Source organism: Malaya genurostris, chromosome 1 (assembly GCF_030247185.1).
Source record: "Malaya genurostris strain Urasoe2022 chromosome 1, Malgen_1.1, whole genome shotgun sequence".
NCBI classification, from domain to species: domain Eukaryota; kingdom Metazoa; phylum Arthropoda; class Insecta; order Diptera; family Culicidae; genus Malaya; species Malaya genurostris.
The window spans coordinates 9,994,987-10,016,183 of NC_080570.1; the positions used below are offsets into that span (position 1 = coordinate 9,994,987).

The following is a 21,197-nucleotide window of genomic DNA, read 5'->3' on the forward strand; positions in this document are numbered from 1 at the left end:
AGAGGATAATTCATAAGGCGCGTTTGCCTTTCTCGTATTTTTAATGCTCATAGCTCAGTGATCTGTGAAAGGATTTATATAATTAACTATATTGAAAAATATAGTGTTGAACTATTGAAAACCCTGCCTCATTTGACCCATGTCAACACCAGCCAATCAGAACGTGTTCTGAGGAAGAGAACAAAATATCTGCTGCTGTACAACAAATCGTTCGGGTAAAATGTTCCGAACAGTGCTTAATATCGTAGTGAGTTCCACAATTTGGTCCTTCTGAATGGCAGGAATAAGTCCCGTACAGCATCCTGATAGTTTCTTTCAATGAAATGCAAGTCCGAAATGAAATAATCGAAATTAAAATTCCATATGCTGTTATTTTTCTAGCCGTTAGGACCGCCCATTAATGAAAACGCTGCAGACGAAATCACGTAAAAAGAAACCTCTTAACAAAAATTGGATCAGTTTGGATTCTATCGCCACTGCGAGCAGATGTATTGTGTGTCGTTTGCAAAACTAGTTTCGCTTCCGACAAGAGCGATTACGTCACAGCTGCTACTCGTATGCATTGGTGAAAAAAACAACGAAAAGGGGACAACGGTGGAGAGCATCACACAAAATCAGCCGTTCCAATGGCTCTAAAAGTTTTCTAAAGAACTATTAGGATTTCTTCTTCGCAAATAAAGGTAAATATTCTCAGTTTAGTGCAAATCAAGAACAGTTTGATTAGATTTGTGCACTTTTTGCTTCAAGTGAAGCCTTCTTTGTTTTAGCGAAAAATGTGAAAAAGGGGAATGCTTGCATAATTCATACAATTGATCAACTGATTTATATTCGGAAGTGTTAAAGAACATGTCGGTTGTTTTCGTATTCAGTATCAGACTCTGACATTACCCACCCGCCTTTTTTTTACATAAAATTAGTGACAAAAAACTTCAGACGTCAAATTTGTGAAGAAAATTTTCAGACGTAAAAATGTCCGAAATAAATCATTAAAATCAAGGATGGCTTTATTGTATCAAAAAACGCTCTCTATCCACTCTTCACACGATTCAATCAGTGCCATCAAAGAGAGAGACGGATATCATCTCAGCAACAAAAAAACTGGCGCGGTTCATTTAACATAGAATGGGCACCAGTGCGAGAGCGAATTTCTCTCGATGCCCTGTCTGAGCATCACGGATTAGCACGCTGCTGTGGGGATTCTCTCTGAGCAACACACGGTCGCTTATTATCGTTTTGCGATCCGATTCTATACGGACAGTGGATAATTTTGCGATTCTCCTTCGGTAAATTCCACACAGCACCGATTATTGCCAGACTGTATACATTTTGTTAAAAATTTCAAATATCTGCAGACAGAGTTTCAAAAGTCTGTAAATGTAAAAAAAAAATCTGCAGTCAGCAAGCATGCCTCTCTATTTCTCTATTAAGTATGACACGCTTGCGAGCAAAAAAAGGTCGTGGCAATTTCTAAAGTCTGTAAATTTAGGCGAATATCTGCGAAAAGCTCAATTTTTAAAAGTCTGCAATAGTCTGAACAACAAAAAATGTCTGCAGCACTATACCCGAGATCTGCAGATTTACAGACAAATCTGCAGATCTGGCATCTCTGATTGACATGCACTTTCACTTATTCTCATTTTTTTTAATTTCATGAACTTAATTTTCATTTTTGCTAACTAAAATGATCGTTTTTCACTGGCTTATCAATAAATTTTGGAATGTCAGCGAACGACTTTCGTAATATTCCTTTTATTCCGTAATCAAAACGGAAATGAAAAATTCAAATTCAGAACAGCTCATAGAGTCATCGTCCTTCCGTTAAGCAGGGAGAATCATGAGCATTTGATTCTGTGAAAGATAGGAATTCGGTTTGAGTGGAAACATTATACAATGACAGCATGATTAAATGAGTATCAGTTAGTATCATGCAATCAACAATTCAACAAAGTTGGCAATCATGAAGCCTATTAAAGACCCCATTAGTGATAGTAACAAATTGGCAGTGCGCATCGGTTTCAACGAAAATCGCAGTAATTTCCCAACGGATAACACGGCGAAAGCACGGGACTAACATGTAATCTTGCTGAACAATTTGGGAAGCGCAATTTAGTCAGATTGAGATTACCTATTTGCAGTCGATATAAGCGTAGATCATTATATTGAAATAATAAAAACTGATGGTCTTTCTATTTTAAATTATTTTTCTGAGCACTGAACCATCAAATACTAAATCAAACAAATTCAGATTCTTAAGCACAAATTATGTTTCTATCACCATAATCATCATTTAAGGGTCTGGAGCGGTTTCTAGATTTTATTTACATTCAGAAATATGTACGCAGGAATTAAAATATATCAGAATGGCCAAAATACCTTCGTTACCCTACTTTTCACCGATTGACTTCACCTAACTTCGTGGTGTGCACATTAAATATTAAACTAAGTGCTAACTTAAGCATTAACCAACGGTTATAGTTAAACTAGTTAGAATCCTATGACAAAGATCGAATGACGAAAATTTGCCATCTCATCTTCTTGTCTAGAAGTTCTGCAATAATGGAAAACTTCTATTTTTCCCACAAATGGTGGAAAAGATTGGATTTGTTAGCAGAACTTTCAGTACCAATAATTCCATTAAAAGCTCCTATTCTGAAAAGTAGGGGTTGTCGCTAAATTTAAATCCATATAATTTTCAGTTAAAAATAACACGTGTTCAAATAATAAAATCAATTTTATTGGCAAAATAATGGTGACTTTGCAATTGACCTGTTATGAATTCCTGCTAAATCATTGGACTGAAGCATTGGACTTCGGAAGTCAACCAATTGAAAGTCACCTGAAAAATCTTCCTACCTTGAAACGTTTACGGTAAACATATTTCCTGAAGTCTACAACCGGCTAAAATGGATAAGTAGCTTACTACCCTATCGTCGACAAACGTAGACTTTTGTCAAACCTCTCCCTTTCCCTTTCAATTCTATATGCTTTCAAAATGACCCCTAAAAGGATTTTCAATGATACCAAACGCTTCGTTAGGTTTTGTCGGTAGATTATGATCTTTCTGACGGTGCGCTGTGAACCGAAGAACGTGTTACAAAAATAAAAACACTGATTCCATTAGTTTCGACAATCGCTCCGCGTTCAGTTTTTACCATATATGATTATTTTCAGGCAATTATTGAGTCTAACCCAGGATCGAATGATGACGAAGCCACTTTTGAAAGACGTCAATCCACCCCGATTTATGCTATTTGCGCAAATGCTTCAATTACTTGCGGTAATCGATTTTACCAAGAAAAAAAAAATCACAATCGCCGGTGATTTCAGTTCATAAACAACTTACCATGCATGCACCCGCCTGGTTATTGTTGACCAGGTCCCCGTTCGGCACCTTCCCGTTCTGATAGGCGAGATGATGGTGTCCGTTGATGTGTTGACTGATGCCGCCGTTGCTGGTGCCGTTGGGCGCGAGGGCATCGTACCGTTGCCGCTGTAGCTGTTGTTCGGCTGCCCGCTTCGCGATGGCCGTTTTCCGTTTGCTGTAGGCTTGCTTGTAGAAGTCCGAAAACAGGAAAAGGAACATGACACCGTGTAGACCGATCCACACCATGAAGCCCTTCGGGTAGTCACATTCGGTGAACAGCAGTTGGAACTGGTGCGTAAAGATGGCCACGAACTGTACCTGGAAAAAGGAAGTCAATTTGAGCCATCATTAGTTAGTCGGTCACAACACAGAAGGGGCGATTAGAATCTAATTAACTGTTATTAATATCCATTTTCATACGCCAACTGACTGAATGGCCTTAGCCGTTACCGTTGTCAGGAGACACAATTACATGTCGTCGGGTTGCTGCGATCTAATTTGCTTTATTGCTGCGTCGTACGCACCGAGAATATCAATAGGCGTAGGAGGAACTTTTTCGTGATTGACAGTAGCGTGGCGGTTGATCAATATGGTAATTCTCTGCACAGTAGCTGGCGTTTCCGTGCTGGGATATTTATTGTGCTGATAGTACAGTCGAGAAGTACAAGTGTAAGTACAAGATCAGCCAATACACGGTGTGACAGTTTAGTCGAATTTTCGGTTGATTTTTCAAAGGGCCATATGAGCAAGTGACAGTTCTCTCACTTTGTTTATTTTTTCTTTTGATTATAAAAGTTTTCGTAGATTTTAAGATTCTTTTCGGATGTCAAAAGTTTCGAGTATCATTTTATATAAAGAGTTGAGGAAACCGTTTAGTAATTAATAAAAGAGAATTTAAACAAAGAGAAACTGTCATCGCTGACCAACGCCAGATTCGGCCAGAACACCGCGTCTTCGTCCTTACGATATTTCCTGTTGAACGACGCAACTTCCGGTAGGCATTTTGTACTAAAAAATTCTCCGTTCAAAGGCCATTCCGGAACGAAAGAAGAAAGGCTTTGACATCCCCTTCACGCTGATTATCAGACACAGTAGCACCTTCTTGGGGAACTGTGGGGTGTGTGAAATGAACTTCACCTCGGAAATCACTTCCTTTGATAGGAAAATCGAATTGCCATCTTATTCAGCCGCTGCCACCGCGTCATTGCCTCCAGCTCCGAAACCAGTGGACGAGACTTTCGCTTCCTGCCATGTATGTTCTTGTTCGCCAGGTACTTTTTCACCGTTTGGCCAGTTGCACCTAAGCTTCTTGTCGCTCAAGGTCGTCGGCCGTCAGGAACCGGGCTATCTTTCGATACTCTAATTTTTGTCCCTTAGTGCCAAGACATTGTAGATGCCGGTACGGGCGTATCCGGCGTCCACAAAGAGCCGCACGATGTCCGTTTTCGAAGCGGCGGTTTTGTCTGCTGACTCATGGGTTACTATGATTGATGCTACATGGGTAGTTTCATCAGTGCGGGCTAAAGGTAAACCCATAAAAAATAGACAATTTTTGTCCATTTTTTAAAAAAAGCAAACGTTACCACAGAAGTTTTAATCCACCAAGTAGAGAAATAAATCTTTGATTTCAAAATTCAAAAAGCGCTTCAGAAGCGAAACGACATCTCATTCAAAACTTACCATCTGGAAAGCGGTGAGATACTTCTTCCACCAGATGTACTTCTGGTATTTTGGTCCTAGTGCTGCTACCATGTAGTAAAAATACATAACAATATGTACAAACGAGTTCAGCATGGCGAAGAATGTGCTGTGACCACCTGTAAGTAGAGAAAAAAAAAACGGTTATGAAAACATCCTCTGATCACAACACAATGGGTTAAGCTTCAATTATTTACGCTGCAAGGGGAAAGACAAACATCCATGAGTCTAATTAGCAGCCACCCAAATCGTTGCAAATCGTTGGCCTGCTGTTTAAACAGATAAAAAGAGCGTGAAAACTACTGCACACTTTTTGAAATTTGCATTCCATTTCGCGAGGGGTTACTGAACAACCGTTCAGTCTTAGGGAACAATGTCATGCAAAGTTGAGTTGTAATCTCCGATGTTTTGATTTTAAATATTAACGCCCATTTTAAAGGGGGATTTTTTTATTGGTATCTTTTTGGCAACACTGCGTTTGACAGATCACGCGTGTCTTGTATCTTGTGTCATTGTCAAACTTGTTCAGTTTGGTCTATAATTTAATCATGATTCGACTTACAACGTCTAACATTTGGTGAATGGGCACTGGCAAAGTTGGAGGAAGATCCACTTTTTTATCGAAGCTCATTTCTACGGATGAACTAATGGATACCCAGGAAACTTGCAAAGAAATCGGGAACCATGGAAAAAGGCAACAAACAAGAGTGTTTCTTATGTAAAAAAATCCAAGAAATTCGATGGAATGGTTTTTAATGGCCGCACGAATTGCCATCCCAAATGCCCAGCAGTTTTAAAGTTTTCTGTAGTATTTGTTCTCTAACTTGCAAAGAAATCGAGTGCGGTCTACTGAAATAGCTTGATTTTATGTAAAAATGTCTGGAGAATCGAATGGAAGAGTGTACACTGTTTTGGTGGCTATTTAACCCCATTTCCCCTGTTTGATGATATCTTATTGTAAATCGTCCTTAAATCTCGGTAAAACTTATGGAAGCTTACTAAATCTAGCTTATCCTATGTAAAAAAAAGTCAGTAGAATCGAATGGAAGAACCTACACTGGCCGCACGAAACGTTCTGGTGACTATTTTACCCCAATTCCTCTATTTCATGATATCTTATTGTAAATCGCCCTTAAATCTCGGTAAAATTTATTGGAAGTTTACTAAATCTAGCTTATCTTATGTAAAAAAGTCTGTAGAATCGAATGGAAGAACCTACACTGGCCGCACGAAAAGTTTTGATGACCGTTTTACCCCATGATATAAAGAAAAGGGGTAAAATAGTCATCAAAACATTTCGTGCGGCCAGTGTAGGTTCTTCCATTCGATTCTCCAGAGTTTTTTACATAAGATAAGCTAGATTTAGTAAACTTCCAATAAATTTTACCGAGATTTAAGGGCGATTTACAATAAGATATCATGAAATAGAGGAATTGGGGTAAAATAGTCACCAGAACGTTTCGTGTGGCCAGTGTAGGTTCTTCCATTCGATTCTACAGACTTCTTTACATGAAATTAGGCTATTCCAGAATACCGCACTCGCCTTCTTTTCAAGTTACAGAGCGAATGTTTTAGGAATGCCTAAAACTGCTGTACATTTGGGGTGAAACCAGCAGGATTGCTATTCGCGCGGCCATTGTAAACTATTCCATTGAATTCTTTGGACATTTTACATAAGAAACGCTTTAGTTTGTTGACCTATCTCAATTAGTTCATGAGTTACAGAATTCTTTGCGGATTTTCATAGATGCAATTTCTACTGTGCAATGCATCCCAAAAAAGTCACTGTTTGGTGGGGATTATGGCCGGTAGCATCATCGGGCCGTATTTCTTCAAAGGCGACGATGGGTGAAACGTTACTGTGAATGCCGAGAGCTACCGTGTGATTTTTTTTGTTCAAAATGTAAGAATTGGACATGCCTGACATGTGGTTTCAACAAGACGATGCCACATCCTACACGGCACGAGAGACCATGACCAAATGGACCAGTTCATCTCTCGCTTTGGGCCCGTCAATTGGCCGCCTAGATCGTATGATTGAAAGCAAGATCGGATCGATCAAGTGATTTGCGTGGTTAGCGATGACCGGCCAACAACAACATTGGAATCCCGTGTTACAGTGGATCTTACAACATTCCCTAAGACTCAGTCGGAGACACCCTTGATGGATCAAGAATCGAGTCGAGCATAATCCGGTCTTCGGGAGTTAAGTTGTTGGCTCATCATCAACAAAAAAAAATGCTCAAGCACCAAAGAGAACGCCTGCATTCTCCAGTGATCGACTGACTGGCGGCATCTGCCTCCCTCATCGCTGACATTTACTTTTTACGGTTTCATTGCAGTCAAATTATTATCAAACCGGGCGGTGTGTCGCATTCCTGGCCGTCTTCATCAGCCGATGATTATTACTTAAGAAGAGACACGCGGATGCCACACTTTTCCTTTCATCTGGCGGTAATCTCCCGTCAAGTCTCCACACGCACGGCCACGTTTACCATCGCCGCCGCCGCCAGTTCCCATTCCCGCTGCTTTGAGCTGAATGAAAGGTGATGACAATGATGGTGCGAAGCTGAGGACACAACAAAAAAGGAAAAAAAAGTAGAGAAAGGTCGTGTAAAGTGGCTCTTTCTTTCCCTCTGTTTTGTAGGTCTTGTCCTACATTGTGGCCGTTTATCTACGCGAGCCGCCGGTCAGCAGAGCGTCGCGACGGTGGCATTGCTGCTGGCACTCACATATGCTGATGAGGTGTGGCGCGGCCCTCCGCATCATGTCCGACGAATCCGTTAGTATGTTGTTGTAGGTGCTGTTGTTTTGGTTTCAGTTTCGCTATTATGTCACATCAACAAACCGGTTGTGTCAGAAGTGGCGAAAAATAACTACTCTCGTCTCAAGATGTAAAGTTGAAAAGGGCCAGCACCGGGTTACTTCGATGGCAGTACATGCGGCTAAAACATGCATGTTGTGTTTGGTCTTTCAGGTTGTCGTGCTAAGCTCTTCTAATTGAAGAAAAAAATGCCTTTTCCGGATCAGTTTGAATGATATCACTTGTCAGCGACTTCTGTTGTAATCATCAATCACCTCATACTAGCAGAGTGGTAGTAATTAGCAAAACCATCACAGCACCCGAGGAAGGTGTGAGAAAACGGATATCTTCACTCGCATTCATCATAATCATCATCATCATCTTCTGCATTAGATGGTCTCGGTGGCGGCAGACACAAATAAAAACTTCACATCGCAGTGTGGTGGTAGTGGTTGGACTGAACTTGACCCCATTGGCGATTGGATTAGTTTATTAATACATTCAAATGGAATGGTCAATAAATTTGGACAGAAATGTGGATCTTTTTGCGCATTTAGTCACATTGAAAAAGATAGCAGCCAATGTGATAAGACACGATACGAGCGGGTTCGAGTGGCAATCAATCCATTCGTACGCACATGGTGGTATTGATAGTACAGTGAAGTCTCTCTGGTTCGTTCGAGTGAGTGATCAGAATCAGGTTGATTTCTGGATCATTGCCGCCTCCGATTAAAGGGATTTCCCACTGTACAGGAGCAGTGCAACATCAATAAACAACAAAGACGGCCAACAGGTTTAATCACTGGAACTGGTCGAGAAATGGTCAAATGAGGCTTGGCAATAAACGACCGGTCGTACCGACAGTACCGAGAGTGCGCTACGCAAAAACCTGTGAGAGCCAATGAGATAATATTTGTCGGGTTGTGTAATCTGGGCGAATTGGTGGGTACCGGTTCACGAGTATATTCCGGTTATCTGGGTAATAATTTTCGATTTTAAGGGCCTTAGTAGTGCTGGACAACAGGTGAATTTGAACTGCTGACAAGTGCTCAAACTTACCCGGAGCAAACTTCATTCCCATCCACACCGAGAACGGCATGCACCCGTGATGGATGACGTGCAGAGTCGACACATGCTGGTACTTCTTTCGCAGGATGAAGAATATCGTGTCGAAGAATTCGGTGAACTTGGAGATGTAGTACCACCAGCACGTTCGCGCCATCTAGTTCCAGAGAAAGGGAGACAACAACCGTTCGTTAAAGGCGTTTGGTTTGGTTTGTTTTTGTGCGAAAAACAAAACTTACCCGCAAGGCAAGGGGATTGTCGGAATAGTCCACCGGTTGACACCTGAAGCTATAGTGGCCCCACCATCCACTTTGTAAATACTGGAAAAGAACATGAAAAAAAATTGTAAGAATTCTTTTTTAGAATTGATGCAAAAGTTTTTATTTGTTTTTATCATTTATTGGCGAATCGAATAGTTCAAGAGTTGATTTGATAGTTTCGGATCTCAGCAGCCGATTGACGACTGAAGTTTCAGCAATATTAAGATTTAGCAGTTAGTGTTCAAAAATAATCGCAGTAGGCGTGTGCGTGTCGATCACGAAAACATTTCGCTTCTGTCATGTTTTGCCTTTTGCTATAAAAAGAAACTGTAATTGGTGGTAAAATTGACTTTTATGTACGATTCAGACGATCCGGCTTCTTCCGTCACCGTCACCGGAACGTCAGCCTCCGTCAAAATTAGTCAAATGAGTTTTCCCTTTCTGCATTCACACGATCCAGCAGAGATCCGGAACGTCAACGTGCGTCAACGGCAAGCTCCGTCAACATTTCTCCGAAAGAATATATAACGGACTGTGATTATCGCGCACATGCACGATTCATATGATTACGGTATTGAGCTGACGTTTGTTATGTATGTATTCGGTGTCAAAATCCCACTCTTAAACGAAATATACCACATATAAGTATTTAAACTTATCAGTAGATTTGCAAAGTACGTTACGTTGTTGAGTGGAACTGATTGTTTTGTTTTTTCCTCTTTCTAGTGAATTTTGAAAATTATTTATTCGATTAAAAGATAGGAAAACAACATATCGATTGGCTTCAAAAGCTCTCAGGTTTTGTACTAGTGGAATAAAATTGTGCGAAACTAAGTTATTTAAATTCTGCGTGTAAGAAAATGACATGACGGACACGAATAGGAAACCGGATCGTGTGAATCAGAATGACGGTGACGTTCCGGTGACGGTGACAGAACAAGCCGGACCGTCTGAATCGTACTTTAATTGGCACCTCAGAAACTCCTAGCGTTATATAACATTCGACTCAGCTCAACGAAATCGGAAAGTCTCTTGGTGTGTGCGCGTGGGTATTTCTAATTTAAGCAGAACCATTGAGTGTCATTTTCAATCGATCGTTTGAGCAAGCTAGGTTCTCTTGTATAGGGGAAATAGAAACAGTCGTTCATGCGCCCCATTTATAAAAGTGGTAATCGACGTAATGTAACGAATTATCGCGGAATAACCAGCCTCTCATCGTCGTCGAAATTATTCGAGATAATTGTGTGCAGTGGTTTTCTGGATCGCACCTTCACATCGAGATGTTGATATTCACATCCCAGTACATAAATAGTATGGAAGCTGAAACACAAACGGATGATATCTGTACCGATCTCAACGCTTTTGACAAAATAGATCGTAAAATACTTCTTTGCAAATTATCTTGCCTTGAATTATCATCGCAACTCTTATCTTGATTTAACTCATACCTTTCCAATAGAAAATCACTCATGAAAATAGACCATCATCATCCAAGTTTTCGAATGAATCAGGTGTCCCACAAGGTAGTAATTTAAGACCCTTGCTATTCGTATTATTCTTCAACGATGTGGTGTTGCTTTTGGAAGCTGGATGTAAAGCAGTCTACGCAGATGATTTTAAACTGTATCTCTTTGTTCGAATTTGTAGATGATTGCCGGCGACTACAATGTCTGCAGGAAAACCCAACTCATCATAAATGTAGCCAAGTGTCAAGTTATCACATTCCATTGGAGTTTATCTCCGGTCATATTTGACTATAACATTCATGGTACAATTTTATCAAGAATGAATCAAGTGTGTGATCTTGGAGTACAGCTTGATGCTAAACTGACGTTCGATGTTCATCGGTCATCGATCATCGTTTCGAAAGTTGCACTTAAATTATGTTTCATCGTTATGATTACAAGATACTTTAAAGACCCACATCGCCTGAAGGCTTTGTATTGCCAATTTTCTGGGGTCTGGGGTCCGCATCAAGTATCGTGGAGCCTTAGAATTGAACGAGTGCAGAAAAGATTTGCTACCATTGAGTGCGTGATCAGATTCGAAGATCAAATGACGATCACTTCTGGTTCCGAAGATATAATGGCATAAGTGACGTAAACGACAAAACGCACTGTTTTGTCAATTTTCTCGGTGAACTTTTTTTACGAGCATCTAATTGTATGAATGTATTAATGAGGTTTCTCAAGTAGTAAACGAAAGGCTTTATCACACCACTATGTGTATTGGAAAGAAGGGTTTTGTATACAAAAATTGTATTTCTCTACGAATGCATTTCAACATATACAGTCTTTTGAGTATAATTGAAGCTGTGGCGAATAGTTTTCCGCAAAGTCACAAAACCAATTAATAATAAAGCAATCACAAATGTTTGAAACAAATAAATATTGATACAATTCCGTTTATGATTCGTTTCCCACGGAACAGAATTCAAAGATATTTCTCGTCTTTTAAATCTTCGCTTGTTTGTTTTTGGGCGCTTTTTCGCTCCCGTCGGCCCAAGATGTTGATTACGATCAAACTTGCTGATATTGTAATCATCTCAGAATCCAACGACACCTAATTTGTGAGAAGATTCTGTCTAGTTCAGTAACTATACTTCTATTTATCAATAATTACCCGATAGTCCATATATTGACGAATAACGTGAAAACTCAAACAAAATATTTGGAACTTGGAGTTTTCGAATAAAAATAATGCAAATACTCCAACAAAAAAAAACAACTGAAAAAATAATATTTAAAAATTAGAATTACGATTTACAAAAATAAATACCATTTTTGATTTGAATGAAACTTTGTCCCAAGATATGTAATTATGTTCTCTGCAAACTGTCCATACATTGCACAATGGACACTTTTAAGGGGAAATTTTTGTTCCAGCTAAAACTTTGCCTTGCTGAGTACTGATAGTTTTCGAAATTATCCGCAACTGAGTTTCATAGAACTCTTGGATGATGACGACTTTCAGACGTTGTAAGTGATAATGGATAACTTCATCAATAAAACCGCTTCTACGTTGTAACAGAGACAGCAATTCGTTTTTAACTGCCATAAGCATAAGCCAGTGAAACACTTCTTCGGAAGGTAGCATCGCAAGCAGCTTAGGGAAAATTTGTACATGTTGTGCTGTGGACAAAATTGCTCATTATTTCATATTCAGTACCATCCGATATGCTTTCATCGAATAAATAGAGAATATATAAAATTATTAAATGCGAATGGGAATGTTAATTCCTTTAATTTGACCTGTTGTGCAATGCACGAGGTGCAAATAAGGACGAGACGCCACTGAGAAATCAATTAAGACATTTTTCAATTTTTTTAATCACAAAATATGACTAATTTTATGAAAATTATTAGTAAAACACTTTTTTGCTGGATTTGTGATTTTTCGAAATTTGTCTTTTGAAAAAAATTGATGAAAAAATTGAAAAGACACTCCACAAATTTTAGCAAATATTCGTTCAAATTCGCGCGAAATGCGTTCTAACACTGAGATCGTTTTTTACGCGGGGAAAATCCGCCGCGTAAAAAACCGCGTAACCTCGGATATCCGCGTATCTTTGGGAACACGCGTAAAAATACTGCAAAACTCAAGAATTTTTTTCGACACCTAATGTCTTAGAAATGCACGAAACGTCAAGATCTGGTGTAATCTCAAAATCAAAATCGAAAATGTGTTGGAGTTAGATAGTTGACTTGAAAAAAATTCGGGATAGTACCAGATCTCGACGCTCATGCATTTTGAAGACAAATCAAGAAAATCGGATAACTTTGAAAATTCGCGTAAAAATCCGCGGAACTTCAAAACTCCGCGTAAAAAAACCGTATGGAAACGAGGTAAAAAAAGACCTCAGTGCATTGAGAACACAGCTAGGGATGACCGTGTCTTAGATCCGAATCCGATCCGTATCTGATAACCAAAAAAAAAACCTGTTTTAATCCACCTAGTGGTGTAATGATGCCTTTCTCATATCAATCATACTATCATATATAATACTGTGGTATTCATCAAAATAATTTTCTTCGAATCTTAAAAGAATAACCGAAATCGGTTATTACTGATACTGTACGGTACTGATAAAATTCGATTTAGAAAACTTTTTACGGTTTTCCGCCCTTTTCAGTGATGGTATAAAATTTTTAACACACTTTACCCTATATTTCCGGATCCGAATGTAATTCAGGAATTACGTATGGGACCACAGGACCTTTCATTAGAACCTAAGTTTGTGAAAATCGGTCGCACCATCTATGAGGAAAGTTAGAACACGTATTTTCGTTTTTTTGCTCATTTTACCCCATGACTCCGGAACCGCAAGTCGGATCCAAATAATATTCAGGAATTGTATGGGACCACAAGACCTTTCATTTGAATCTAAGTTTGTGAAACTCGGTTCAGCCACACACACACACAAAATTTGCGTACTCGTCGAACTGAGTCGAATGGTATATGACACTCGGCCCTCCGGGCCTTGGTTCAAAAGTCGGTTTTCACAGTGATTGCACAACCTTTCCATATGAGAAAGGCAACAAATCGAAAAAATACAAGGGATTGTTCGAACTATTGACGTTGGACTACCCAACTAAAAAATCTCTACTAAAATTTGTTTCGAATGTTTTAATAGTTGTTTTTTTTTGTTTTTCATATGAACATCATTATATCTATGCGAACTACTTTTTAGAAACCAATTCTTTGAGAACGATCTGAAAAGGGCACTTTCAGGGAACGCCCTAAAAAGGACAAAAACATCTGACGTGTACGTCAACTATGCTTAAGTTGAAAAATCGACCTTTGATTCCCAATCAGCGACTACCATGAGATATTGTAGTCTATCTATCTCTCCTTGATATTTCATTTTCAACCATTCCTTTAATAGAACGGAGTCATCGACGATTGGCTGATAGTGATAGAAAAACGACGGTAATTCAACCATGCAAAAACAAGCTCACCAATTGTAGCTCTATTTAAATGAAGGCATTGCATAAACACCTTCACCACCTAAGCATAGCAAAGTTGGCAGAAAGAAGAAGAAAAAACACGTTCGTCACGTGACGAGAATCAGCAAACCTGTATGAATTGATGTAATTTGATTACTTCATCGGTTTACGTTCAGTTCCCATTAGTCGAACTACACAATCAACCCTAAACTTGAGCGAATATGTTCCGCCTTTTTCCGATGTGATTAAGATTTGAATAAAGCATTTTCGGGCACGCGATCCTCCCTCTGGAAATTGATAGTAGGAACGATCAAGCGCACGAAACGGAAAATTCCCATTCTAATTGCCAAATTTACTTACCTCATAAAATATCCACGTACTGAACACGGTCTGGAATAGATTGTATACCACTAGAAAGTTCCTAAGATCCAACGGTTTTCGATTCTCCATTAATTTTGGCGCTAGCGATTTGCTAAAATATGCGTAAAATATGCACAGTGCGAGTGTGGGTAGCGGTGAGGACATCATCGGCCAATGTGCCACCCGCGGATCTGCAAGGAAAAATGAGAAGAGAGAAAAAAAACAAAACGATTAGATGATGACGATGCTGACGGTGATCACTTGGTGGAAAACCAAGGAAAAGTTTAACCCTGGGTACGATCCTCTCGGCCGTGCTCGGTAGCCGCAAGTTCACGATCATTAGGGAACCTCACCCCTTCCCATCCCCCAGTCCCACCGTCAAAAGTCATTAGTCACGAACAAATTGATTCGAATGGTGAGAAAAAGCAAAAGTCCGTCGCTGGAAGTTTGAATGGAATGTTGCGCCCCTCAGTTGGGAACTCCCTTTCCCCGCAATGATCGTCGATCGTTTACTTTTGTATGCTAATATCAGTATGTAGCGTAGAGTGCTGTACGAATTTGTATGCCATATTTTTTATTTCTCTTCTTCTTCTTCCTCCTCCAACTGCTACCGTGTGCCGACCCCGACCCACCATCGTTTTGCTTTAGTTGCTGTTAGTCTAATTAATAATTCAAAGTGACGATGATTGCGACGACGACGACGACGATCGACCGATCGACCGATCGTGAAATCAGTCAGCTGATGGAGGCCGGGAAACGATGTCGATATCGACATTCTGCCTTGGCTGGCTTCCCGTGAAGTTATGGTGCTTATCGAAAATGGCCAATCGATCGACGTGAGGAATGAAAGTCGATTTGCCTTGGCACACTGAGAAAACATATTTCCGTGTGGAAGCTAGATCTGGATTCTTTGTCCTAGCGATGGATAGAAAGAAGAAAGCTACCTGAGTTCGATTACCAACCCCGCTGATAGGGTCAAAAATTGTATTCTGGTCTGAGAGGCCAATCTCATCTAACAAACCCCAGTGTGATTTTTAACGAGAATCTGTTTCAGATGACTCTCTTGATCATGCCTTGTGGATTTCTAGTGGGAGAAATACAATCCCATCTTCAAAACAACTTTCAAAAAATGCCCTTCAGCGTTCCATGTAAAACCTCGTACAATAAAAAAAAACAAATAGCTCCTGGATCTTCACCATATTCAACGTTACTGCATCGAATCGAGTGCTGTTGAGATTTCAATCACTTTCACTACAATCGAATCGCAAAACATGGCTCTTCGAATAGAACTATTAACTTTTGTGATTGTGTGACAAGAAGACACATTGAAGTAGTACATTTGGAAATCAACAAGTGTTTTTCCTTTGATCCAGTTAATCTACCCTCGAAATCGGATTTTGTCACCAGCAAGATCAAGTGCAGTTTGTTCGACTTCGCCACAATCAGAGTGTTTACTGAGCTGTCATGGAACTCTGCTTCTATATAACAGATCGGCTGAAAAATTCGTATCGTTTCTATGAGAGGGCGCCACTAGAATTAAATCCATACAATTTTCAGTTAGTACCAACCTTCAAAAGATACGTGTATAAATTTGACAGCTGTCTGATTATTAGTTTGTGAGATATTGCATTTTGAGTGTAGCTACTTTTGTTATTATGAAAAAAATGGAAAAAAAGGAATTTCGTGTGTTGATGAAACACTACTTTTTGATGAAAAAAAGTGCCGCCGATACCAAAAAATGGCTTGTCACATGTCACAAGTCGATGAAAACCATGCTGAAATTGAACGAATTGGGCTTCGAATTGCTCCCTCATCCACCGTATTCTCCAGACTTGGCCCCCAGTGACTTTTTCCTGTTCTCAGACCTCTAGAGAATGCTCGCTGGTAAAAAATTTAGAAGCAATGAAGAGGTAATCGCTGAAACTGAGGCCTATTTTGAGGCAAAGGACAAATCGTACTACAAAAATGGTATCGAAAAGTTGGAAGATCGCTATAATCGCTGTATCGCCTCTGATGGCAATTATGTTGAATAATAAAAACGAATTTTGGCAAAAAGATGTGTGTTTCTATTAAACGATACGAACTTTTCAGCCGAACTGTTATATGAATATTTCTCTTAAATTTTTACTTATATTATGACCTTTCAGGAACCGCATAGGATACATTTTTATCGATCTGGCATCTAATGAATATTGATATTTGAAGCTTGACTAGTTTTTGATGAAAAAATAATCATAACATTTTACTGGTAGCTCATATGAAAAAGCTTAGTTGACCAAAATTATGCGCAATGATTAGCACAACAACTCTTCTGCAGACAACTTTTTCGTAGAACGTTTCACAAAAAAGTTAGAAAAAAAGGTAATTTTCAGGAGCCACCCTACTTTTATTCGGGAAAATTTATGTAACTCGATCAAATGAAAAGCTAAAGAGGTGCTTTTTATCAGCTAAATTGCTCAACATAAAATTTCCTACAACTTTATCGTACAACAAAATCATTTTTGAGTTCAAATATAAAGTTAGATTTCAGATTTCAATCTAAATGATGACCACCCTAGTAACATTTTTCATCACAAGGAGCGCCATTTGATTATAAACAACCTTTGTGAAGACACCAACTACAAAAAACTAATATTTAATAGTGAAAATATTTTTGTCACGCTAATTTCCCGTTTCGGATCATAGTGCAGGGCATTCTTGCAAAAGCAGCTGACAGTATTTTAAAACTAATCAAGAGGGGAACCAAACCAACAAACACAGTTTGAGTACATGAATTCAAAGACTTCCCGAATACTTGGATACGTTTTCCGCGTGCACTTCATTAATATACACTGTCTGAAGACATTGCACTGCACAGTTTACCCTTCAGTATTGAATCTATCTAGCACAAATTCGTTCACATCGCAGTTCGCCGTCTTTCTTGTAACAAAATCCTCAACGTCTTGAGTTATCAGGGCAGATTTAGCCTTATCAATTCAAACTCACTATGCGTTTGCCGAGTTACAGATCAATTTTGACTTCGATCGAACAATTATCTATTAAAATATATAAGAAAATAATTCAACAAACATTCGACTTACCACTTTTATTGTCCATTAGGTCTCTATACCAGTCGTACATCTCTGTAAATATGAATGCCATTGTTGAGTGTGTGCGTGGCCTGCAAACGAACGATAGAAATTACAACAATTAGAATTAACTAAGCAATCATGTTTAGCGAGAAGGAAAAAAATAAACAAAAGTGACAGCTGCGCGGTGTTAACCAACGCGCTCGGTAAAAAAAATTCTTCGTCCGCGTATGCAAACTGACATAACACCGATTACTATTACCCCAATCGAATCGAAACCCTAGAACTGGCATAACAACACCGGGGGAAAAATTATTACCCGATCGAAGCAAGCGCTTGGAACAGCAACACACCAATGCGGCACAGGTAGTTACGGGCACCTTTTGTCAAGACAGCACCACCTTCAGTCAAATCAATCGATCACACACAATGCACAACACTAAACACCGCAACAATCGAGACTAAAACCAGACCAGACACAGACACTCGATCGCCACCAGACCAGGTCCCCGGCTGATGGTCACGACGGGACAAGCAAACTACGAGCGGTGATCGGTCGCTTCCCCGGTCGGTCCTATTGACTTCTTCGATTGGCCTCGGTCCCGGCCCAGAGTGCCGTGCGGTTGACGACGATTGCGTTTCCGCATCGCTCCACATCGTAATACCTGTGATCGTAGGTGAGATGGCGTGGCACGTAATTCGTGGTCTTTCTTTTTTCTATTTTACTCCCTCTCCCCCTCTCTCTCTTTCTCTGTTCGTCTACCTGGCGCTGTGCCTTTGTTACTGCGTGCGTTACTGAGTAATCCTAAGTCGGCTGAACATAATTCGTGATCGGTTTCTTCACCGCTTTGCAACTTTTTCGGTTTGTCCCCAAATACGGGTCTAGACGTGTTTGTGGCCGCCGCAGACCAGGCAGCAGGGAAAACGCCATCATCATCAGCGAAGGTCATAGGCTTCAATGCGCACCGTATGAGGTGTGACCCTCAAATGAGCTGTGGCCGAAGAATTGGAAGGGTTTTCTTCCGAAACATGCCGATCGTCGGGTATTGACGGTCATGGCCGTTTAATTTGAAACGCACACCGGTGCTGATGAGATGCCGGAGGTACGGCGAGCCAGTAGGTGTCGGATGGGGCTTGTGTTGGGTCATACTCAAAATATGGCTCTAGTAAATCATCATGCGGAACGAATCCACCGTTTTTTTTCTTCTTTCGCGTTGCGTCGCGACCGACGATGACGCATTCATTTATGGGTCATGATCACCGGCGGAATCGAACCGGAGAGGAAACAGGTCTCGGCTCGGTGAGGTCCGTTTCGTCAGCCGGTTGCGGATGTTTATGCGTATGAGTGATAAGGTTTTGGGAAAGTTGTGTGAGGTATTTCTTTTTTTCAGCTCAAGGTTACCAATTAATCATTGTTGCGATTAGCATTAACAGGATTTCCGAGAGTTCAGTCAATGTTACAAAAAAACACTAAGAATAACAACGACTAGAAAATTTCGCCAAAAGAATCATTTCAGTGAAAAAAAGAACTAACCTGGCAGAAACACGTAGTAAGCTGTGCTTTTCATGGCGAGACGACGGCGATCAACTCAGCCGACATCGACTAGGTTTGTTATCCGAGAAGATTTTTTGAGTAATATTTCCGTTCAACTTTTTTCAATTATATAATTTCTCTTAACTCGGTACTTTTGTCATGCAATAACAAAGCTCCTGGTTCAGACAGAAATATTTTCGACTTTACTGATATTAGCAAAGAGATACGTCGCAATCGTTCAATTCTTATTGTTTCGTTCGAGAGTGTACAAAGAGGTGAAAATGAAGTGATCATCTCTAATTGTTTACAAGCGCCAGAGAAAGCTTTAGCATATCAAAGAAAGTCCCTATGAAAATTTCAAGCATAATCGAACATTGGCATGTGGTGCATACCGATGGTCAACATTTGTGCATTTTCAAAACTACCACCATATAGCGATTTAAATACATGAAATATTGAAAACCCAACTTTTCAACATTTTGGACTTGACATTCTTCATTAAATTCTGCACAGTTACTTTTGTGACTTTCCTGGTGGCTGCTGTCCAGTTTTTTTTTGAGCTCCTGCATGTACGATACTGTACGCTCCTTTCGAAAGTGCCGCTTGACAATTTCCCAATACCTACCAATTGGCCGAAGATCAGGGCAGTTCGGTGGGTTGATGTCCTTTTCCACGAATTGTACATTATTTTTTGACAACCACTGTAGAACGGAGTTGGCGTAGTGGGCTAAAGCCAAATCCGGCCAAAAGAGAGAAAGAGCCTTATGCTTTCTGTACAGTGGCAGCATTCTCTTCTTTAAACATTCTTCCTCGTACACCTTGGCGTTAACTGTACCCTTCGTGAAGAAAATCGACGACCACAAACCACAGGTACAAATTGCTTGCATGACCAACACCTTCTGCCCAAACTTTTCCATCGCCACTGTGGTGTCAGCGTCGTCCAGGTCCTGGTACACCGATTTCGTATAATATTGCGATCCGGGCAGCGCTCGAGAGTCTTCCTTGGCGTAGGTTTCGTCGTCGATCAGGATGCATCCGTATTTATTCTGTAGAATCCGGTTATACAGTTTTCGCGCTCTTGTTTTGGCCTGAACTTGCTGTACCAGGGACTTCGGCACCTTCTGTTTCTTGTACGTTTTCAGGGAGTTCCGAACTTTGATCCGTTGAATCATCCCGATGCTGGTGTTGAACTGCTTGGCCAAATCCCGCGTCGACGTCGATGGGAATTTCGTTGTACGTGACACCACTTTATGAGTACCAAGTGTGCAGAATTTTCTGTTGGGTATCCGAATCAATTCGACTCATCATTTAAACGATAAACCGTACCGAAACCAATCGATTACGCAGCTGTTATTGACATGTAAACAAACATGTCACCGCAAAACCCGCTGCAAAAAATGAAACCATTTCAGAGTAGTAACTGTTTGAATGTTGCTAACTACTTATCGATACACTCCTTAGGTCAAATATTTCGCCTGGGCGTCCTATTGCTGAAGTGTATTTAAACCCTTAATTGTGAACTTTTTTTCATGAAAACCGTTTGCAGCATTCCTTGCAATTTATGAATTAGCTTTATGCATATCATCCTTATATAATTTTACGTACGAATAACTTTTTGTGTTAAATAATAATTTTATTTTTATTATTAGTTTTTTATGCAGGAGCGTCTATAAAAGAAAGTATTCAGAAGTGTGCAATGTTCCAAGGGTCTAATTGAAACATTGAATGCAAACTCGAGTATTGGTAGGATTAGAAAATGTTAATTATTCATACAAAACTGAAGAACATAAACTAAATACGTGTCGATTGCTTGCCAATCGATGCCAGGGATCGAAAGTCTTTCTGTAATGTTCTCGAATCAATTTGATACAATCATTTCATTTGGGCGGGGCTGGCCAATGGAATGGTGATCTCAAAGCCTTGGTATTACATTCCTGTCGTGAAATTTGACCTTCTGTTTCAACAGACTTCGCAGCCGATTCAGAGCTCACAGAACTATTGCATGGCTGGTGCTACAATTCTACTGACACAACGAATCCTTCCAGGTCGAGGCTCGAACATACGACAACTGGTTTGTTAGACCAGTGCCCTATGCATTG

General features: G+C 40.0%; 1 protein-coding gene across 1 annotated transcript in view; it reads right to left on the minus strand.

Moving 5' to 3' along the window:
- Positions 1-21,197, minus strand: part of LOC131432085 (elongation of very long chain fatty acids protein 7-like) — a 64,885-nt gene that overhangs the window by 3,777 nt on the left and 39,911 nt on the right. The window contains exons 2-7 of the mRNA XM_058598153.1: positions 17,577-17,656; positions 14,497-14,687; positions 9,170-9,250; positions 8,925-9,087; positions 5,045-5,181; positions 3,344-3,682 (exon numbers count right to left, since the gene is read on the minus strand). Coding sequence (XP_058454136.1) covers positions 3,344-3,682; positions 5,045-5,181; positions 8,925-9,087; positions 9,170-9,250; positions 14,497-14,687; positions 17,577-17,637 — 972 coding nt within the window. The 5' untranslated portion in view covers positions 17,638-17,656. The remainder of the gene's footprint in view (positions 1-3,343; positions 3,683-5,044; positions 5,182-8,924; positions 9,088-9,169; positions 9,251-14,496; positions 14,688-17,576; positions 17,657-21,197) is intronic.